The sequence below is a fragment of the Vombatus ursinus genome, unplaced genomic scaffold, assembly GCF_900497805.2.
Source record: "Vombatus ursinus unplaced genomic scaffold, bare-nosed wombat genome assembly UNPS02015066.1, whole genome shotgun sequence".
Taxonomy (NCBI): Eukaryota; Metazoa; Chordata; class Mammalia; order Diprotodontia; family Vombatidae; genus Vombatus; species Vombatus ursinus.
Genome location: NW_020954844.1, coordinates 844,934 through 867,989, shown reverse-complemented (window position 1 = coordinate 867,989; position 23,056 = coordinate 844,934). Strand labels below are relative to the sequence as shown.

At 39.8% G+C, this 23,056-nt stretch overlaps 1 protein-coding gene across 1 annotated transcript in view; it reads left to right on the top strand.

Annotated features, from left to right (window-relative positions):
* The window catches only part of DNAH6 (dynein axonemal heavy chain 6), a 236,355-nt gene that overhangs the window by 64,460 nt on the left and 148,839 nt on the right, over positions 1–23,056 (top strand). The window contains exons 21-28 of the mRNA XM_027846132.1: positions 2,275–2,394; positions 4,976–5,156; positions 9,299–9,395; positions 13,361–13,580; positions 17,090–17,254; positions 17,337–17,450; positions 21,028–21,153; positions 21,254–21,409. Coding sequence (XP_027701933.1) covers positions 2,275–2,394; positions 4,976–5,156; positions 9,299–9,395; positions 13,361–13,580; positions 17,090–17,254; positions 17,337–17,450; positions 21,028–21,153; positions 21,254–21,409 — 1,179 coding nt within the window. The remainder of the gene's footprint in view (positions 1–2,274; positions 2,395–4,975; positions 5,157–9,298; positions 9,396–13,360; positions 13,581–17,089; positions 17,255–17,336; positions 17,451–21,027; positions 21,154–21,253; positions 21,410–23,056) is intronic.

Sequence of the window (23,056 nt, the reverse complement as noted above, 5' to 3'; positions counted from 1 at the left end):
ATGTCTGAGGTACAGTGAGTGTGAAAGAGGTTATAGACCTGGAGATCAGGGCATTCTAAGGGTCATCAGCATGTGTATTTGAGAGGAAAGAATAGTAGAGGCAAAAGCCAGACTGGAAGAGTTAACAAAGGGAAATGGGTCAGAAAATAGATGCTCAAGTGTAGACAATTCTGGGGAAGTTTACCAAGACAAAGAAGCTGGGGTACAAGTCCTTGTAAATGTTTAGCACAGAAATGGACTTCTTGTAGTCGTTCAGTCATTCAGTCTGAACCATGGACCACTGCACACCAGGTCCTTCTATCCTCCACTCTCTCCCAAAGTCTGTCCAAGCTCACGTTTGTTCTTTCCATGACACTATCTACCCATCTCTTCCTCTGCCATCCTTTTGCCTTCTCCTTTTGCCTTCAATCTTCCAATCAATCAACATCAGGGTCTTTTCCAATGAGTCCTGTCTTCTTATCACATGGCCAAAGTATTTAAGCTTCTGCTTCAGTATTTGACCTTCAAACAAATAGTCTGAATTAATTTCTTTAAGTGTTGACTGATTTGATCTCCTTGCTGTCCAAAGGACTCTTAAAAGTCTTCTCCAGCACCACAAATAGAAAATGGCAATTCTGCAGCACTCAGTTTTCCTTGTAGTCCAACTCTACAGCCATACGTTGCTACTGGAAAAAGCATAGCTTTGACTATATGGACCTTTGTTGGCAAGGTGATGTCTCTGCTTTTTAGTATGCTGTCCAGATTTGTCATAGCTTTCCTTCCAAGGAGCCAGCACCTTTTAATTTCATAGCAGCAGTCACTATCTGCAATGGTCTTTGTTTTTTTTTTCTTTTTTCTTTCTTTCTTTCTTTTTTTTAAGGCAATTGGGGTTAAGTGACTTACTCAGCTAGTAAGTGTCAAGTGTTTGGTCTGGGGCCGGATTTAAACTCAGGTCCTCCTGACTTCAGGGCTAGTGCTCTATCCCCTGTGCTACCTAGCTGTCTCTGCAGTGGTCATTGAATATAAAATTGGATACTGCTTTCATTTCTTATTCTTCTTTTTGCCAGGAAATGATAGGACCAGTTGCCATGATCTTAAATTTTTTTTTCTGTTAAGCTTCAAGCCAGCTTTTATGCTCTCCTCTTTCACTCTCATCAAGAGGCCTCTTGATTCTTCTTCACTTTCTGCAATCAGAATGGTATTGTCTGCATATCTGAGATTGTTAATGTTTCTCCTGGCAACCTGAATTCCAGCTTTCGATTCATTCAGCCTGGCATTCCTCATGGTGTAGTCTGCATATAAGTTAAATAAATAAGGTGCCAATATATAGCCTTGTCATACTCCTTTTCCAATCTTAAACCAATCAGTTGTTCTGTGTTCAGTTCTAACTGTTGCTTCTTGACCTGCTTGCAGATTCCTCAGGAGACAAGTAAGATGATCTGGTCCTCCCATCTTTTTGAGGATTTCCCACATTTAGTTGTGATCCACACAGTCAAAGGCTTAAGTGTACTCAATTAAGCAGAAGTAGATTTTTTTCTTGAACTCCCTTGCTTTCTCCTTAATCCAGCAAATATTGGCAATTTGGCCTCCTCTGCCTCTTCAAAAATCAGCCCACTCTTCTGGTAATTCTCAGTTCACGTATTAATGAAGCCTACCTTGCAGAATCTTAAGCATAACCTTACTGAGGTGTGAAATGAGCACAATTGTCAGTAACTGGAGCAATCTTTGGCACTGCCCTTCTTTAGAATTGGGACATAAACTGATTATGTCCAATCCAGTGGCCAATGTGGAGTTTTCCCATTTTTTTCTGGCATATTGAGTGCGGCACTTTAACATCATCATCTTTTAGGATTTTAAATAGCTGAGCTGGAATTCTGTCACCTCTACTAGCCTTATGGTTAGCAAGGCTTCTAAAAGCCCACTTGACTTCATTCTCCAGGATGTCTGGCTCTAGAACAGTGACCATACCATTGTGGTTACCGGTGATGCTAAGATCTTTCTTTTATATTCTTCTGTGTATTCTTGCAGCCTCTTCTTAATCTCTTCTGCTTTTGTTAAGTCCCTAACATGTTTGTCTTTTATCATGCTGATTTTTTTTGCATAAAACATTCCCTTGCTATCTCTAATTTTCTTGCAGAGATCTGACTGAACTGAATGCAGACTTCCAGAGAATAGTAAGGAAAGATAAGAAAGTTTTCTTAAATGAGCAATACAAAGAAATAGAAGAAAACAATAGAATGGGAAAGACAAAAATGGAGTACTCTTACTGTATTCTCTTCCCTTTTTTTCTTCAAGGTCCTTCTAGATGACAGTATCATTAATGTGTCCACAATTGCCTCTTCTCGATACGTGGGTCCACTCAAATCTCGAGTTGATGAATGGCAAAAGCAACTTGCATTATTTAATCAAACACTGGTGAGCAATAAATTTCAAAACAAATAACTCAAAGAATTTTAGAATAGGAAGGAACCTGAAAAATGGTATAATCTACTATCTTTATGCCTTTAGTTTGGGCTGAGAGGCAATGGAGTACAGCAAGTGAAAAGAACACTTGCCTCTAGGGTCAGAAAGATATAGGTTCGATCCCACCTCTTATACCTAATACCTGGGAGACCTTGAGCAAATCATTTAATTTCTCTGAGCCGCAGTTTCCTCTTTGGTAAAATGATGAGGTTGAACAAGATGATCTTTGAGATTCCCTTTAGCTCTAAAGCTATTTTGCTGTAAATTTTATGCCTTTAGGCTGAGAGGAATCATGGTTTAGTGAATAGGTACTGAACCTGAGTCATAGGACCTGAGTGCAAATCTGCCCTCTGTGTCTTAAGACTTGGGCAAGTACTTACTTACCTTGGGCAAGTCATTTAACTTCTAAGGGCCTTAGTTTCCTCATCTGTAAAATGAAGCAGACTGGGTAACCTCTGATTTTCCAGCTCCATATTTATAAGCCTATGATTTCAATATGTTAGAATTTATTACAATTACATTGTAGGTTCATCGAAGGCAAGAACTGTCTTTTGCCTCTTTATGTTTTCCCCGTGCTTAGCACAGTGCCTGGCACATAGTAGGCATTTAAAAATTAATGTTTATTGAATGAATATGGTTAAAAATATGAGGAAAAAAATGAAATGTTTTGAGCTTTGCAATTTAATGCCAATACTACCACCTTCCACTTAGATAGAAAATTATAACTTAAAACAATTTATCTTACAACTTGACTTCATTTTACAGAAACAGATGCCTGGAAAATTTGTATGTGTAAAACAAAAATATGTGTGTTAAATTATATTATCACACTTCCCTTATCTTTTCAGAAATATCTTCATACAGGAAAAAAAAAGTTAGAATGAAATCAGAGTGAAATGCACCACTAACCAAAAATCCTAACCAAGATAGAGACTAGTTTTTGGTTCTTTGTATAGCCTCAGCTCTTAGCTCAATGTCTGGTACATAGTAAGTGCTTTATAAGTGCTTGTTAACTGACTAAGTAGTGGTGATCTGAGCAAAGAAGATAGACTTCTTGGTTACAATAAAGAGTATGAGCCAATGATAAGGATACATAGGACAGGATGCTTTAAAACCCACAATCAGTTTTTATTTTATATTAGAGGCTACTATATTAGGGTGTTACTCCTGGAGGCTTCTGAATAGGGGCTTGGAGAGATCCAAGGGATTCTGGGAGAGAAGCTGAAAATAACACCGTGGCAAGAATGAGGTAGTGAAGAAAGGCATGATCTAATTACAGTTAAGGAAAAAGATGAAAGGGAAGATCAGGGAAATAGTATGTCAACAGTAAAAGGAGTGTGTCATTACCTAGGAATATTCATGGGTTGTTGTTGTAACTTAAAAGCAACTAGGTATTGTAGTGAAAGGAAAAGTGGCCTTGGAGTCAGAAAGATCTGAATTTGAATCCTGCCTCCCATACTTAGCTGTATGACCTTGAACAAATCATTTAATGTCTATGAACTTTAGTTTTCTCTTCTGTAAAATGGGGATTATGATCATCTATTTCACGGGGTTGCTGTGAGGAACAGATCAGTTCATCGGTCACCAAACATGTATTAAGCACCTACTATGTGCCAGGCACTGTGCTAAACTCTAGGGATATGAAGAAAGATAAAAGACAGTCCCTGATGTCAAGGAGTTTACAATCTGTCAGGGGAAGACAGCACCATAAAGGAGGTTAAGGAAGTGTTCCACCCCTGGGGCATAACAGATAAGAGGAGTGCTGCTGGGTGGGAAATGAGGTAATAGATCCAGAGTGTCCCAAAAGTCCTAGTGTGGATCCTGTATGAAGGGCCTTGCAAACATTAAAGGGTTGTATGTGCTAGCTATTAAGGCAGTGGTAGAATAGTCTGACATATCACACTATTCAAGGAGTGGAAGACAAAATGAAATATAGTCATTGATAACTGAGGCCGAAAGATTCCTCTATCGTCTAATCATACAATATGAACTAGAAAACATGAAGACTGTTGTCATCCTTAGGGTGGCCCCCCAGCTAGGACTAGTCACTCTTGTCACTGTTTTCACTCAACTTGTTCAGTCACACTCAACTCTTTGTGACCCTATTTGGGATTTTCTTAGCAAAAATGCTGGAGTGGTTTGCCATTTCCTTCTCCAGATCATTTTACAGGTGAGGAACCAGAGGCAAACAGGCTTAAATGACTTGCCCAGGGTCACCCAGCTAGTAAGTGTCTGAGGCTGGATTTGAACTCGGGTCTTCCCGACACCAGATGTGGTGCTCTATTTTCACTGCACCACCTAGCTTCCCTAGCCACCATTACCATGATGTAATCAGGAAGTTCTTCATCAACATAAACTCCCAATTTCGGCAATTCTCCTTTAATGGCATTCTGGATCTTGCAGTTGATCTCAGTGCTGCTATCCATGGTCCTGAAGTGGGACTGAGGCTGGGCTCCAGTGGTTCAGGCCGCTTCTGTTACTGGCGCCAATGGCTCCCGGGTTGCTAACATCTTAATTTTATTGATTTCCCTAGGAGGAGTGGATGAACTGTCAGAGAAATTGGCTTTACTTAGAGAGCATTTTCAGCGCTCCTGACATTCAGAGACAGCTGCCGGCAGAGGCCAAAATGTTTTTACAGGTGGATAAATCATGGAAAGAAATCATGAGAAAAGTTAATCGTTTGCCCAATGCTCTCCGTGCAGCTACTCAACCAGGTATATCAACACAATGATTTGCAAAGAAGCATCACTATCCATCTATAATAATCACTGTCTGTACTGATCATTAGAGCCTTAGAATTAATTAATCATTGATCCTGAGGATCCAGTATTAAAAATCAGAAAGATAGGAGGCAACATTTTCATAAACTTGATGAGAACAGATACTGTGATTTGTTCTCTCTTCTCACCTTAGTTTGCAGCTTCCATAATTAAAGATTCCTCTCCCTCCTGCCCTCTGTATTCTTGCAGTCTTGGTCCTCAAAAGGCAGGGACACTTTAATTTCCTATTCCAACCCACAAAACATATCTTTTGCTTGAAATGAAATTACGTTCTCTGCTCAAACTCTCATAGGTCTGCCACTATCAATTTGACACATTACTTTTCAAAAATACGACTTTTTGTTAAAACAGACACAGGTACAAATCTTTAAAGAAACCCTCTAGCCAGTGCTTAGAACAAAGCTTGGCACACAGCAAGTGCTTAATAAATGTTTTGTTAACTTCACCCTTTATTTTAGGAGTTCTTAACCTGGGATCCATACATTTTAAAAATATTTGATAGCTGTATTTCCCTGTATTTTATGTTATGCATAGAAACATGATTCTGAGAAAGGGTCCAAGGGCTCCACAAGATTGTGGCCAAAAGGGTCCATGACAAAGAAAAATGTTAAGAGAATCTCTCCTGATAAATAGTAAATAACTAAAATGTGAGTGCTCATACTATACACTGAAGAAATGCTCATATTTGGAAAGATATTCAGAGAAGGAGATTAGTGGAGGAGGCAGAATCCAAGTTGGGTCTTCACAAGTGAGTAAAACCTCTAAGGGAAGGAGGAGGGTGGAGAGAAAAGAGGGGAGGAAGGCATCTGAAAAGAGAATCATATGAGCAGTGACTTTGGAAGGAATTAAAATGAGTAGAAGAAACTAATCAGTTTTCCATATTTTTAAATTCCTCCAACTCACGGAGCTCTCATCCAATTGTTTTATTGAGTATCAGCATTTCCAACTGAATATTCCATCAGCATCTAAACCTCAACACATCTCAAACAGATCTCATCTTTCCCCCCCAAACCCTCCCTCCTTCAGAATGTCCTCTTTTCTGTCAAGATCTCAATTATCCTTCCAGTGACCCAGGGTCCCAGTCTCAGCATCATCCTCAACTCCTCACTCCCCCCTCACCTCATATATCAGGGAAGTCATCGGGTTGTATCTATTCTACCACATGGCATCTCAAGTATACAAAACTTTCCCATCCCTTCTCACTTGGGCAAGGCTCTAGTTCAGACCTCTTTCCTGGAGGATTCCAATAGTTTCCCGATTGTTCGCCCTGCCTCAAGCATCTTCCCATTCCAATCCATCCTCCACCCAGCTGCCAAAATGATTTTCCTAAAGCACAGGTCTGATCGTTTCTTTCTATTGCTCAGTAAACTCCAGTGGCTCTTTGTTATCTCAAGGTCCAGATACAGACTCCTTGTTGGGCACTTAATGTTCTTCACAACCTGATTCCATCATACCCATTATACATTACTCCCCTTTACACACTCTGTAATTTAATCACACCAGATTTCCATCTCCAATTTCCATGCCTTTGTGCTAATTGGCCCCCACTTCTGGAAGGCACTCCCTCCTCCTTTCTGCCCATTAGAATCCCTGGTCTCCTTCATAGTTCTACTTGTTTCACCTCCTATGGAAAGCCTTTCCCGACTTCTCCACCTGCTAGTGCCTCCCCCACCAAATAACTTTGTGTTTTTCTGTATACACTTATACCATTTGTGTGCATATTATTTCTCCCAATGGATTATCATATTCTTGAAGGTCAGGACCATTTTTGGGGGGTATCTCTATCCAATGTCTGGAATGGTCATTGACTGATAAAATAATATGCTCATTTTCCAGAGGCTTATTATTCTCACTAGATCTGAGTGATTTTTAAAAGAGCAAGTTTTTATGTCTCCAATTCCAAATAATTGGAAAGTAAGAAGGAGGCAGTTGAAAACTGATATATTGGCAAGTATATCTAAGTAGTGATATGTCTAAAAACTGAGGCATCTATATGTGCCAATACCCTGGAGCTACTGACCCAGTCCGTAATATCACTGGCAGGTTGAGTCCCCAGAAAGAATTTCTCTGTCCCCTCAGGGGTCAAGGGATAATCCCGAGGGACTGGGAGAGAGGTCTTTCCCAGTGTTATCTAGCTCCTGAGCTTCCACTGTGTTTCTCACAATTTTTGCCAGGTGATACCAATTAGTTGCACGTAAATAGCTTTTAGAAGGAGATATTTCCAGAAGTAGAATGGTAAGACAGTTGGTAAAAATATCCCCCAAAAGACTAAGACACACTCCCCCAAAAGTCCATAAAGAGTACAGGGGAGAGTGGGTTCTAGATTATAAAACACACATATCCATGGATAATTCACAGCCCCTGCCTGCCAGAAGATCTTTTCTCTCCTTCGTAGTGTATTGAGGAAGGTCCCCCTAGGCATGGTGTTGCTTTTCTGCTGACTCTTTTTAGAACTCAGATTCTGTATCCAATTTGTCTTTGGCTCCCAATGTAGACCCATCCATCAGCTGATCCAGGGATACTGCTGCAAAGATGGTAAGGACCTCTGGTCCTCCAATGTTCACCAGGTCCTCCTCTGGCTCCTAGGTCAGGGCCCAGGCCCTTGCTCCTCTCCCCATCTCCTAATCACATTCCCCCAAGCAATGCCTGCTCACAGTTTTAGTTGAGACACTCTCTCTTCTTCACATCTTTGAATCTCCCTTAAATTTGAATCTGTTTTTCTAAGAGACCCACATTGGTTTAACCAAGTTTCCTCAGCCAATCTGAAATAATATCACTCCAAATGATCAAAGAACTTTCTCCACATGCAGTCTAAAGCCCATGATTGATTGATTGATCAATGTGGGTCCTAACCTAGTTAAAGGGGGGAGGGAACAAATGTTTATTTAGTGCCTACTGTGTGTCAGGCACTGTGCCAAGTGCTTTATAAATTGTATCTCAATTGATCCTCACCACAACTCTGAGAGGTAAGTGCTATTATTATTATTATTCCCATTTTACAGTTGACAAAATTGAGGCAGACAGAAGTTAAGTGACATGCCCAGGATCTTACTACTAATAAGTATCTGATGCAGGATTTGAACTCAGGTCTTCTAGATTCCAGGCCCATAGCTCTATACACTGCCATCTAGCTACTTGGTATTTTATCACTTACTCTAAGTAGGGTGGAGCAATTTGATTGACTTAACCTGTAGATATATACACACACATACGTATATGTATGTATGTATGTGTATACACATGCATACACATGTAAACTTATAACCAACAAAAGTGTTGTTTTTAGGACTATTATTCTTTGATACATTGGCAGTCTAACTGATGTGGGAAATCCCTCCAGCTTCCCAGATTGTAAGCACCCCATGGACATTCATTCTCTCCAAGTTTCTCCATAAATCCTTCAAGGAGCGTACACTCAATGTGTTGGGCACCTTCCTGTAGTTCTCTTGACATTGGGAGGGTATTAGTGACATATGCAGGCTGTCCAATGATTATTCCCACTCCTTCCACATGATGATGCCATCTCTTCCTTTCCTATATATCTTCATTGACATCTTTAACTCTACTTCTCTTTCTCAGTTTTTGGTTAGTAATGTTATTAATCTTTGGGAAAATTAATCTGGCCAAAAAGGGAGGGAGGGAATATCTTCTGAAGACTAACTATGTTGGGTAATTATGTTTATCATGATGTCAAGAGAAAAGGGAGAAAAACCTCCAGCAGGTTGTGGTCAATTTAGGGAAGGTCATGGACAAGTATCCATAACATAAACAGGCATGGAGGGGCTGTGATCTGCATCATTGGAGGGAACTCCAAATCAGCAAGCTTAAAGATCCATCTGGGTATATTGGAAAATGAATTATATTGAATATGTATGATAAGTATTAAAATCCAGAATCATTAGTTCTTTGACAACCATAAAATGGCAATTTGTAATTCACTGGGTTATATCTTATTAAATACATCAAATCTTTATAACATTAATAATATTGTTTCCGTTTCGTAAAATCTCAATCTCTGTATTATTTGCATTTTCAAGTCTTACTATAATTTTATAAATACTTTTTTCAATGCATAGGACTTCTGGAAACTTTTCAAAATAATAATGCACTGCTTGACCAAATTCAGAAGTGTCTTGAGGCTTATTTGGAATCAAAGAGAGTTATCTTTCCAAGGTAAGCTTAAAATCTTAATAGATAATCTTTGGAAATTGCTAGTGGTTATCCCCTGGCTCAAGCAGGTATAGATCAACAAACCAAAAATTTTAAGTTCATAGTAACTAAGAGAGAGGCAGGAAGGTTTGTGATAAAGAAAATCCAGCAGGCTGTATCCTGAAATGTAGGCTATCTTGGTTGTAGAGTTGGTCTCAGGACCAGAGAGAATCATAGAATCATAAAACCACAGAAGTTGACAGTTGGAAAGGACCTCATTGGCCATCTAGGCCAACTCATCCACAAAAAGAATCTCTGGTCTAAAATTCCCAGCAAGTGGTCATCCAGACTCTTCTTGAAGACTTCCAAGGAGGGGAAAACCACCACCACTGGACATTATGCTTTGGGACAGCTCCAAGTGGTAGGAAATTTTTCTTGACATCAACCCTACATTAGCATCATTTCAGCTTCCTTTCACTACTCCTTATTCTGCCCTCTAGGGCCAAGCAAAACAAGGCTGACCCCTTCTCTACAGACTAGCCCTTGAGATTCTTGAAGACAGCTACATTGTTCCTGCCATCACTGCCCTGTCTGCAATTTTATCTTCTCTAGGCTAAGCATGCCCAGTTACTTCAACAGTTCCTCATACGTCATGGATTGAAAGCCCTTCACCACCCTGGTTGCCCTCCTCTGGACACTTTCCAGCTTATCAATGTCCTTTTTTAAATTGAATTTTTTCAATTTAAAATTTTGAATTTTAAATTCAGTGTTCCTCTTGAGGTCTGATGAGGGCAAACTACAATGAGACTATCACTTCCATTTTCCTGGAAGCACACAGTCCAAGATCATGTTAACTTTTTTTAGCAGCTACATTATACTGCTGATGCCTATTGAGCTCGTGGGCCACCAAAGTCCCCAGATCTTTTTTTTTAGATAGCACCAGAGAAATACAGCAGAGGAGAAAATTTAGGCATGAATATCCTGACATAGTTAAGGTAGATTCTGAAACATGAGATTTCAATGAACGTGTGTATGCATGTTTGTGCATGACACATTATTGAAGTGTATATCCTAAGATTATAATGGGTGGTCTAATGTCACTGTGGTATTTTTGTGGTGTTTAATTAGGAGCCAGTATAGATATCCTCATTCATATACTATGAAATTAGAGTAAAAGATTCTGAATTATGATCCAGAATGACTTTTGTCATTTCTATTATGTAACTGGATGATTTAATATTCCCTTTTGTATCTTCAGCGAGGGGCTGACACATGCCTGGGATTAGGGTAATCACCTGTCATATGTAGAAGGGAGGATAATCAATAACCACCCGGGGTAAAGAGGATGAGATCCCAAAGCAGGGACCAAGTGAACATAAACCAAAGTCCAGGCCAGAGCATAAGCTTGGGTATCTCCAGAGCACCAAAAGCCAAAGGGAAATTTAGATACATGAGTAGTGATGCCAAGCCAGAGAGGAGTTAGTATGGAATCAACAGGGATTTTTGATGAGTGGACCTAAGTGCATCCTGCTTTCCCAAAGTGTGAATCTTTTATGGTGAAAGCCTCTCTTCTCTGCCCTGCTCCTGTTCTGATGTGGTGGTTCAGATATGGGCTGGAACCACTTTACTCCTCCACACCAGTGAGGCATGGCCACCATTCTTTTTCTCCATGATGCCTCCCTGGACCTCAAAGCCATAGATGACTTGGTGAGTGCTATTAGTGGAATGCCTCTACCAATTCCAAGACATGGTGCATTCTAGCCTCTCCACAGCCCATATTCATTCCAGGACACTAGGCAGGCAATTCCATCATATCTGTGACAGGGCTGAGGAACCTTCGGCCTCGAGGCCACATGTGGCCCTCTAGGTCTTCAAGAGTGGCCCTTTGACTGAATCCAAACATCACAGAACAGTTTTATTAAGGAGATAGCCTCAGTTTTATTATTTGTAAAATGGGGTTAATAATAACTGCAGTATTTTCCTCACAGGGTTCTTGTGAAAATTAAATGTGATTGTGGATATAAAATGCTTTGCAAACCTTAAAGCATTTATAAATATCACTTATTGTTACTCCCTTTTTTGTACATTGGAAAAACTCAGTCCTTGCGACATATCTTCTAATTTCTAATATCTTTCAGAGATTACTGATAACTACTACTCATAACTACAAGTGTTTTCAATGCTTTGGGATGCAGTTGATCTGACTTGATTTGTTACTGACTTGAATTTACTAGGAGGCAGCTTAGAATAGTAGAAACTATCACAGACCTCGGTTCACAAGACACAGGATCAGATCCCACTAGTTAAGTTACCATGGGCTGAACCTTTCACATCAATTTTCTCATATGCAAAATGGAAATAATAAAAGTACTTATACTATCTACCTCTTAGGATCATCCTAAGGAATATGCTTTACAAACCTTAAAGTAAATGGGAATTATTACTGAAGGTATCTAGGTATTCTTTTGCCTTCAAAGGATGATAAAAATCACCTTGGCTTTTAAATCCACACTAATAGCTAGCATTTATATAACACCTTAGGGAGTGCAAAGTGCTTTCTATTGGTAATCTCAGTTCACAATAATCCTGGGAGGTGAGGGTATTATTTGCCCCCTTTTACAGATGAGGAAACTGAGGCAGGTAGAGGTTAAGTGACTTGCTAAGAATTATACAGCTACTAAATGTCCGAGGCTGGATTTGAACTCTAATCTTCCTAACTCTGGAACCAGTGCTCTATCCACTGCACTAATCTTTTTTTTTCTTCTGTGTTTCCCAGACTACATGTTGACTTGGTGATAAATCTCTCCACATTTAGCTAGTAATTTAATTAGTTAATTTAATCTCCAAATTTAATTGATAACCCTAATAAGGATAAAAGAGGTAGGCTAAGAATCGGGAAGACCTGGGTTCAGCTCTTGCCCCTACCCCTACAGGTTGTGTGACCCTGGGCAAGTCCTTTAACCTGTCAATACCCCCAAGCAATTCTCTAAGACTATAAGTTATAGAACCTGAGTGCCATTAAATATTGGTTGAGGGAGTTTCTTCATTAGGAATTCTTTATACCAATGGGAAAAAAAAATGTCCAGATGAGAGAATAATTAGTATACCACCACATTCCTCCAATATTCATTTAAGGTTTACAAATCCCTCATCTCACAGCTTCCTTCTAGGTAGCGTATATATCATTCTCATTTTACGGGTAGGGAAAATGATGCCTAATCTGTTGCCAGGTGCGTATCTGAACCCTCGAAATCTTACCTGGTCCTTTCACTCCATTGGTAGTGCCTTTGAAGCCCAGGGCATCAGAGTAGGCTTTTTATGGAAAGGGTCTTCGAGGCCATCAAGTCAGGCCCCATCCTTTTCACAATGGAAGAAATTAGGGCACAGAGAGGTTAAGTGATTTGCTTAAGGGCACACAGCTTAGTATATGTCTTAGGTAGAATTTGAACCCAAATCTTCTTAGACCCAAGTCCAGGGCTCTATTCATTACAGTTCTCTATGGCAAAATATCCACCATGGAGTTCTCAATACTATTTCTCACCATTTGACACAAAGCCTACTCATCTCTAAGCTAGATGCTTTCTTTCTATGTAGTTATGATTCTACATCATTCTGGAGAGAGGGTTTCTAAAATGAAAGGTACTTCACAACCGGCTACTACTTTGCCAGAGTATATGCTGCATTCAGAAGAGCTAGGCATTTGGGCAGCCCTCTTAATAAGCAGTAGAAGGTAACTGAGGCACGGTTGCCCCAAAGCTCAGAACCCCAGAACCCCAGTGGCTGCACCAATAAAGCCACTGGGGGTTAGGGAAAATAAATCTTCTTGCACCAGAGAGCTTGGACTCTGGATCAGGCTGTTCATTGTTGAAAGTGACCTTGGATGGAAAGGTAGTTTTAATCTTTAAGGGGTCCCAGGCATGTGACTTGGGAGTAAATCTATTGAATTCCTGTAGATTTGCATTAAAGAAATTTGCATTTCTTTGACACAGGTTTTACTTCTTATCCAATGACGAACTTTTGGAAATTTTGGCCCAGACCCGAAATCCACAAGCGGTTCAGCCTCATTTAAGGAAGTGTTTTGATTCCATCTCTAGGCTGGAATTTGCCGTTTTGATCTCTACTGAACCCAAACTGCCTGGTGTTGACACAGAACCAGAAAAGGTTTTTACAAATGATATTTTAGCCATGCTGTCACCAGAGGGAGAGCGGGTAAGGATTACTCCTTCCCTTCCTTTTGTACATTTCAGTACATCGTAGAATTCTAGGAAGGAACCTTAGTGGTAAGATATCTAGTTCATCTTCCTTATCTCCAATTTAATTAATTGGGAGTCTCCCTCCTCCAATGAGTTGCAGTTCAGAGAGAGAGAGAGGGAGAAAGAGAGAGAGTGAGAGTGAGAGAGAGAGAAAACAATAGCATATATGACATTATGACATTATATATGTGATATGTCACATATATGATATATAAGTGTATATGTAAATATATAAACACACATTAGTGCTTTGATCCTCCTTCCTGTATCAACCCCCGTTTCTGCAAAAGGTAAAAAGAAGTATAAATATAGTCCCATCAATAGATTGGGCATATTTACAAACATATATACACATATATAGAAATCACATCATATATGAATTTATGTTTATATATAAATATAATTATATATGTTTGTATATAATATATAAAAAAAGAAGTCTAAATATAGTCTCATCACTAGATAGGGCACCAGATGACATATATTATATATTTTTATATATGCAAATTTATATAAAATATGACTTATACATTAATATGCATATCATAATTATACTGTTGCTTGATTAGCTATAATCCAGATGTTCAGTAGGAGATCAAAGAGCTCCAGATCTCTCATTCTCCCAAAAGGAGATAGAAACCTGCACTGTCCATTTCTTGTCCCAATACAGGAAGGAGTTTGTGGGATGAATCCTTTAAAAAAAAATCCATTAAATTGTTTTTAATAATTGCAAAAACTTTTAGGAGGCATGCAGTGGCTTATGTTCTTGTTGAAATACAAGACTGGGGTTCTGGCTCCTCCCAAACTCTGTCAACAGATTACAAAAGGCTCGACTGTCTATTTAACACAGTTTTCCAAATTAAAAATCCTACTCACACTCCTTTGTGTCTGCTTCTCTTCGCTTTTTAGAATCTGGAGAGAGTTACCACTTAATAATTTACAAATCAAGAGAGCTGTATTTCTCTCACACCTTTCACCAACTTTACTTATTTAAAAAAAAACAGCTTTTACATGTTAATATACATTTTAAACAAATCACCGAAATCCTAAAGTGATTGCATTTAAGACTATGATATAAAAGCCCTTATCAAAGTGTCTTAAAAGACAAAAACTTATTTTTGTAGTTTTAAACACATTGCCCTGATGTCAGATATATGGGGGAGGGGAGGTGGAGGAGACAGTTGTCTGGATTTAACATAAACATAATCCACGTGGCTTTAAGTGGCTCATTAATTAAGCTCTCTTGAGATAAAGGGCTTGCTCCTAGAAATCAGCCCTTGCAGCTACTGCCAAGCTAGGGGCTATTTGGTCTGAGATATTATCAGTTTGGAGCTGCAGTTAAAGCCCCACCAAAGACAAAATTTGGAGTTTTAACTCAGAAAGATCCCTTCTCTGATTCCACCTCCCAAACTAACTCCTGAGAGAGTCTCACCCTGCTTTTTCAGTTCCCTTACTTTACAAGCTAATCTTAGAAAACCTCACACAGTGTTATTAGGATTTTTGCTGAACCAGTGTCTAACCTCAGAATGACGAAATAACAGATCAGAGACAGTGTCAGTAATTAGGTAGCCATTTAATTAATTAGTTTCATTATAAGGAACAGATTTGCAAATCAGGAATTCTCCTGATTAGAATTCTAGCTTGCTAAAATGAAGACAGAGATTATATACATAAGTCATAAATGGTAAAGGAGGGGGGAAGGTGGATTACAAACAATTGTTGCCAGGGCAAACCCACAAATGGAAGACAATACGACAATTCTGGAGTCCTGTGGAAGCAATACTGCTCAAGTCCTTGGGGGTCATTACTTAGTGTCTCCCAGGACCAGAGTTTTGTGACCAGAAAAGGTTCTACAATCTTTGATTCGATTCACTTCAGGTACACAGACAGAAGGATGCCAGTGATTGTGAGCCTCGTCAAGGTTCGATCCATCAGAGCAAGCTGCATCGTGAGTCTGACTCACATGCCAGAATTTTGCTAAATCATTAGCAAATTCATTACACATATTGTATTGATGAATATGAAAATTATAAATTCCTTTCTCAACAGACACAGAGACAGATCAAACAGAGCCTTAGTAACCCAGAAATCAAAAGTTGAAATTAAAACTATTTTCTTGGGAGATCTTTCTACCCAATTTTTTTTTTACCTGTCTGCCTCCTGCTTCTTCTCGGAGACTTTTTTTTCACCAGCAACACAGCCAATCCTACCCATAACCTAATTCCTTTGACACACCTCTGCTAGAAAATCTTAAGAGGACTTCTCCATCTTGGACAGAATTTTAACCTAATTTGCTCCCCAAGGTGTCATAGTTTTCATAAGAATTAGTATTCTCACAACTTGCCTTATTCCAATATCAAGCCCTTTTAAACAGCTCAAAAGGTCTCTGGCAGAAATCGACACCTCCTGTCAGAAATCCAGGGCTCTTTCAGTGGAACTCTTCTGCAAGAGACTTTGGAGCATGATTGCTTAATTACAGGAAAACTGAAATGGTTCGGGCTCCAAAGTAAATCCAAGCCTCCCAGGCAGCCCCCCACAATCTCTGCCAGCCCCTCAAAACTCAATTTAACTCAAATAGAACTTCTTTTCAAAGCCCTTTTCAACAGTTTCATTCGCATATACCTCTTGTCCCGTTAGCTGTGTCAAGAGGACCTCATTCCAGTGAGAGTGAAAATTAGAGAGCTGCAGCATTAAACACAGATAAATAGAAACGGAACATATAAACTTACCCAGATAAAATTTACGTGCTGGTAAAAGGGAGAGTCAGATCATGACCAGAGTCCCAACAGAGAACTCTCCTTGTGGAGAATTCTCTAGGTGCGTCCAATAGAGGGGAATTTCTTGATAAGAATCTAGAGTGAAAGGCTCTGATCCATTTCTTGATCCCAATAACTGTGAGTGTTAAAAAAATTCGATAAACATAGTTTCTGGGTAATTTAGTCATTTTATTAATAAGGCCAGCATGTTATTAATAAAAAGATGGTCATTTGGCCATCTTAGACCAGAGACAGTGGGCTGACAGTTTATATGCCCTTCAACAAATAGGTGTTCCTGAGGGTGGCAGCTAACTCTGATTGGTTAACACAAGGAGAGGCGGGCTTTCTTGGGGCTTGTGACTTAAGTCCCTCAAATCTTGTTCAAAGAGATATCAATTTCCATCACTTGTCTTGATAACAGGGAGAATCAACATTTTCCCAGACCTGTCTGAGCAAACACTGTGAGCAGCAATACACCCATTCACCCAAACTTAGACTTTCCTTTACTGTCTGATTAGATCTTGGCCTGGTAAATCTCTGAGAGATATTTCCCACACTGTTGGTTTCTAGATGAGGAAGTAGAAAAGAGGAAAAATCTTGGTCCTGATTCAGTAATTAGTTATTAAATATGAGAGAAATAATTAATTTCTCACAGAAGCCAAGCAGCTCTTACATGGTGAGTCTCCCAATTGCTGCAATTCTCTCCTAGGTTGGCCTGGGGAAAGGCCTGAAGGCTCGAGGGAATGTGGAAGATTGGCTGGGCAAAGTGGAAGAAGCCATGTTCACATCCCTCAGGCGCCTAAGTAAAGCTGCCATCGCTGACTACCAAAGCAAGATCCGGATCGAGTGGGTGGTGGCTGGCCATCCTTCCCAAGTAATTCCTCATGACTAGTATTGTCTTTCTGTGCACTTTCCGTGGGTCTTTCAGCATTGGCCAAGTTGGTGTTTCCTTGTAGGTTGTGCTGACCATTTCTCAAATCATGTGGTGCCGAGACTTGACTGAATGCTTGGAAGGGGGAGATCAAGACCACTTGCAAGCATTGGAAGTGTTTGAAAGAACAAACTTTGAGGTGAGTTTTGGGAGAGAGTAAAGAGGAGCATGGAGAAGCTTAGAGGGCTGGTGTCAGAGTAGTACAGGTTTGCTACCTTTCAGTCTTTAGAAAGATTCATATTATTCCTGTAAACTTGTATTATTTCATGAATGAGTGCTTTATCAATCAATCAACGAGCATTTATGAAGGGCCTATTATTTAGAAAAGCCGCTGTCAGACACACCATACCTTGACTTCAACATAGGGATGTGATTTTGGTCCTCTTCCAGAACAAAGGACAACCACCAACCATTTAGAAAGGACTTTGAAGGTCAAAATCCCCCGTTTGATGTTTAAAGCCCTTCACAACGGATCCCCTCCTACTTTTCCAGTCTTCTCATACCTTATACCCTCACTGTATATCCAACGACACTGGCCTCAAGACTGTTCCTCCTGCATGACCCTGTGGGCGTTTTCTTGGGTTGCCACCATCCCTGGCATGCACTCTCTCCTCGGCTCTGCCTCTTTGTTTCCCTGGCTTCCTTCCAGTCCCAGCTAAAATCCCACCTTTTACAGGAAGCCTTTTCCTACCCCCCCCATCCTGTATATATCTGTTTGTATGTGGTTGTGTATATGTTGTTTGCTCTACCCCCACTCTCATTGGGCCTTAAACTCATAGAGGGCAGGTATTGTTTTTGTCTTTCTTTGTGCTGTCACTGCTTAGCACAGTGCCTGGCACCTAAGAAATATTTAATAGATGCTTGTTAGCTATCTGATTGATACAGTACTAGACTTTGAGAATACAAAAGAAATAAATTAAATAATTCCTGACCTCAAGGAACTTGTGTTCTCTCTGGGGAGGTGACATGTATGTATAATGATATGCAAAGTGAACCTAAGATCATTATTTATAGGGCTTGAGAGGCCCTAAAAGCAAAGGGGATAAAGCTGCCCTCCCGTACACTGTCCGTATCTCATACTGATGTAGGTGTTTGCCTGTTGCCTCCCCCATTAGACTGTAGGCTCCTTGAGGGCAGGGATTATGTTCTCTTGCCTTTCTTTGTATCCTCAGAGCTTGGCTTATTACTTGACACATAATCAGTGCTTAATGAATGTTTATTGATACTCATTCATATGGAAGAGGGTACTGGCGCTAAGATTTGAAGGATTTTCATTAAAATTAATTTATACTAAAGACTTTGCTTTGGGTTTTGTTTTTTTTTCTAGAACTTGTAAATAAAAGAGAATAAAACAGGAAAACTAAGACAAAATTAAGGGCTTTTTTGGAGGGGGGACAAAAATAGAGTTAGAAAAGCCATTTGCTCCTGTTTTTTAGACAGGAACCATATGGATAGCACTCAAAGCACTCCCCCCTATGCCAGTGTTTCATTCAATCCTGAGAAACTCAAGAACATAACTTGCATCAGAGTTCGCTCTAGATTTGTAAATCTACAACCTCTGAAACTCTCTGAGCAATCAGACCAACAAAACAAAATAAACCCTCCAAGACCTTTGGTAGTTTTTGAAATGCTAATTTCCATGAATTTGTCTTTGCTTTTCAAAGGGACCCTAGAAAAAAGAGAGAATCTTAGCTATTGACCCTTATACAAATGTGCCTTCTGACCAGGGTAAGAAGTATTTTCAACATGCCTGTTGTTGCCAAAAATGCTATCTCAAGCTTTAATGATCAACAATTTATGCTGCCTGGTTGTTTACATGCTGCGTCCTTTGTGGGACTGTGAGCTCCTTGAGGGCAAGGACTGTATCTTTCTTTGTATCCCTGGGCTTAGCAGCTTGCCTAGCACAAAGTAGGCGCTTAATAAATCTCCCTTACTGACTGACATGACTCTTTCTAGGGGATATGGAGCCTTCATTTTTTTTTTCTTCATATAAAGGAAAAAAGAGATCAAATATCCAAATGTGTAAGATGAAATATTTTTATTTAATATCCATGTTACTGCTGACCCAGCTTCTCTTTGAAATGAATTATCTCCTAGACCTCTCAGCAGCCAGTCTCACCAATGGGAAAATTTTTCATGGGCATCTACCTGTACCTTTCTCTGCTCCCTTATGTGGATGTCAAAATGCATTTTCCATTAACAGACAAGGACTAATGCAAGGTGAAGTGAGCAGAACCAGTAAAGAACAACTTATACAATAGCAAAGACAGTGTAAAGAGAAACAACTTTAAAAGACTTTGAAGCTCTGATTATGCAGTGACCAAATGACTCCTGATGAAGCCTGCTACCCACCTCCTGACAGAGAAAGGATGGACTCACCATTCTAAATGAGACACTCATTTTTGGACTTGGATAATGCAGGAATTAGTTTTCTTTGACCATGTATATCTATTATAAGGGTTTTGATTTTCTTCTTTTTTTCAAATAAAGATGGGAAAGTGAGAGAGAATTCGTTGGAAAAAATGCAATTTAATGTTTTTAAAAAATCATTGGTCAAGGCATCTAGGTCAGGTCATTACCAGTGGTGTCAGGATTAATGTGGAGGCTTAGGAATAGAGGGAAGGAGTATATATGTATATGAGTCAATCAACAAGCATTCATTTAGCTCCTACTGTGTACCAGGAACTGTGTTACGTGGTAGGGATACCAAGATACAGATGAAACAGTCCTTCCTCTCAAAGAACTCACATTCTAACAAAATATATCCAGTATATAGGAACAAGCATGAGACATGCATGGGGCTCAACTCTTCACTTCACTTCATCCTTATCTGCAAATGCAACTCCATCTTTTTTGAATTTTCATTATCAAAAAATAATACATCAATGTGAATGATCATGCAAATATTCTAGATTCAGCAAAGCAGGACTGTGAATTTGGCTGGTGCATTGGACTGGGAGTCAGGGAGACTTAGGTTCAATGCACAGGTGTGTGGAATCACGTAGTAGTTACTCAGTGCGCATTTTTACCTCAAAATCACAAATGCTGCAAATAAAGGCTTGGTTTATTTTTTTGTTGATTATCTAGACTAAAGAAAGTGATGGAGAAAATATTAATAATGCAGAATAAACTCAAAAGCGTATCATACATACCATCCCCACCTCCCCAGAACGAGTTGTTAAATATTTACCAATACATCCTTGGTTGAAAGCCTAACTTAAACACTTATTAGCTTCAAGTGACCTAGTTTCTCTCAGCCTTGGTTTCTGCATCTGTAAAATGGGGATAATATGAGCACTTAACTCACAGGGTTGTTTTGGGGCTCCAAAATAACCTTAAATCATTATATATGATTATTATTATTATCATCTTCATCCTCATTATCATCATTATTAGTCTTTGTATAGATTTATAGGATATTCAATCATGGAATCACAGGGTCATAGGATCTTTAAGTACACTAAGCATGGGGAACCCAGTCTAACCTCTTCTAGCAAAATTTGTTATTGGTGACCCTTCATTTTTCAAAGAAGACCAAAGATGGAGATGTCCTGATAGGCACACGAATTGGATTTAAGTGAGGCAGAGCTGTGTAAAATTGTCAGCCCCGCTGTCTTCTCCAGAGTCATAGAAGTCCCAAAAGTGATACCCTTAAAAACAACTGTTTTCTACTCAGCTGGAAAGTCGTGTTCAAACTTTTTCTTTTAAACTTGTAGAGATTAAATGCTTTGGCAGGCTTGGTCCGAGGTAATCTTCCCAAATTACACAGAAACATCATAACGGCCTTAATTACTATCGATGTACATGCAAGAGATATTGTCAGTGAACTCGTGGCAACCAAGGTAATTATTTCCCTTATTTAAAAGTAATAACCCCATATTAACTACTGTGAATTCAGATCTACAAGTAAATGCACCATCTTGTTTTGTGTCTCCTGGATAGGTGTCTACTTCTGACTGCTTTGAATGGCAGAGGCAGCTACGTTATTATTGGGATCTCGACCTAGATAATTGTGTGGCCAAAATGGCCCTCTCTCATTATACCTATGGCTATGAGTACCTGGGGGCATGCCCCAGGCTGGTCATTACCCCCCTCACTGTAAGTTATATGTCCTTTGTGTTACTGTCTGTATAGAAGAGAGTCAGCTTGGCAAAGTGGATAAAGAGCTGTCCTTGAGACCAGGAAAAGCTGGGTTCAATCCCGGCTACTGATTGTGTGTAACCTTGGGCAAGTCTCTTAACCCTGAAGTGTTCTGGGCCAGTGGCATCCAACTCAAATAGAAATGAAGGCCAGTAAGCCATAATGGGCCACGTGTTGACTTAGAAAACCCACACAGGCCTATGTGTTCCTTTTTTTTATTAATATGTGAGTACATTAAAATCAGAGAAGCACCACATTTTAATTTGGTTTGGCCAACACTCAGGAGTGTTGTGGGCCTCATGTGGCCCAGTGGCATCTTTACTCTAGGCAACTCTACAAGAAGATATGTTGTATAGGTCACACTGTCTGCACTGGGAAAGGGAATGTCTTCACCTAGGATTTCTCTTTTCCAATGAAACCCCAGTTCTAGTCCTTAAGCCCAATACTAATAATATATTAAAGATTTACTAAGAAATACTACTATAGAAATTCCATGTCCTCATCTGTTATGGGTAGTCCTTAAACCCTAAACCAGTGCTGAGAGTAGCACCTCCATGCCTTCATGACTGATCATGAATGAATAGCTCTGGATATAATCATGTTCTGGTGATGGCCAGTATCCTGGCATTGCACTTCCCCAAAGCTGGACAGGCTGGGTTTTGGCTAGCAAGCACTCAGCCCATCCCTGGGGCCATTTTGAAGCCTTTTCAACTTGAGGCCTGCTAGAAATTGACTTTGCTGCCACACCCAGGACTCATTGGCTAAGAGCTTCATTAGACATTTATGAAACATCTCTCCTTTATCTAGAATAGCCTAATAAAAGGATGATGATCATTTCCCTGAAAAGCTGTCACTAGAGCTTTTCCACTAGTGGCCAAGGCCACAAATAAGCAGCATCCATCACTGTTATCAACCAATTTTTAGCTCTGCTCCAAGGATTTCAAATAGTCAACAAGAATTTACAATACTGTATTTATCATGGACCAGAAACTGTCCAAAGTGCTGAAGATACAAAGATAGGTTGAAACAGTTCCCTGCCTGAGGGAACTCAAGTCTAATGGGGGAGATAACAGGCAAATAACTATGTGTGAACAAGATTGATGATGATGATGATGATAGCTAATATTTATATAGTGCTTAATATGTGCCAGGCACTGTGCTAAGTGTTTACAAATATTATCTCATTTGATTTTCACAACAACCCTGAGAAGAAGGTGTTGTTATTATTCCCATTTGACAGTTGAAGAAACTGAGCAAACATGGCTAAGTGACTTCCCCAAGATCACACAGCTAGTAAGTGTCTGAGCCTGGATTTGAATTCAGATCCTCCTAACTCCAGGTTTCACCACCTATCTGGAGAGCCTCACAAAGAGAAAGAGCTTGCATTAAGGGAGATCAGAAAAGACTTCTTGCAGAAAGTGGGATTTTAACCAAGGCTCGAAGGGAGCCAGGCAGGGAAGCCAAGAAGCAGAGTTAAAAAGGCAGAGAATTCCATGTATGGGGAACATCCAGGGAAAATGAACAGAGGAGGGAGGGAGGAAGGGAGAGAGGAAGGAAGGAAAGAAGGAAGGAAGGAAGGAAGAAAGGAAGGAAGGAAGGAAGGAA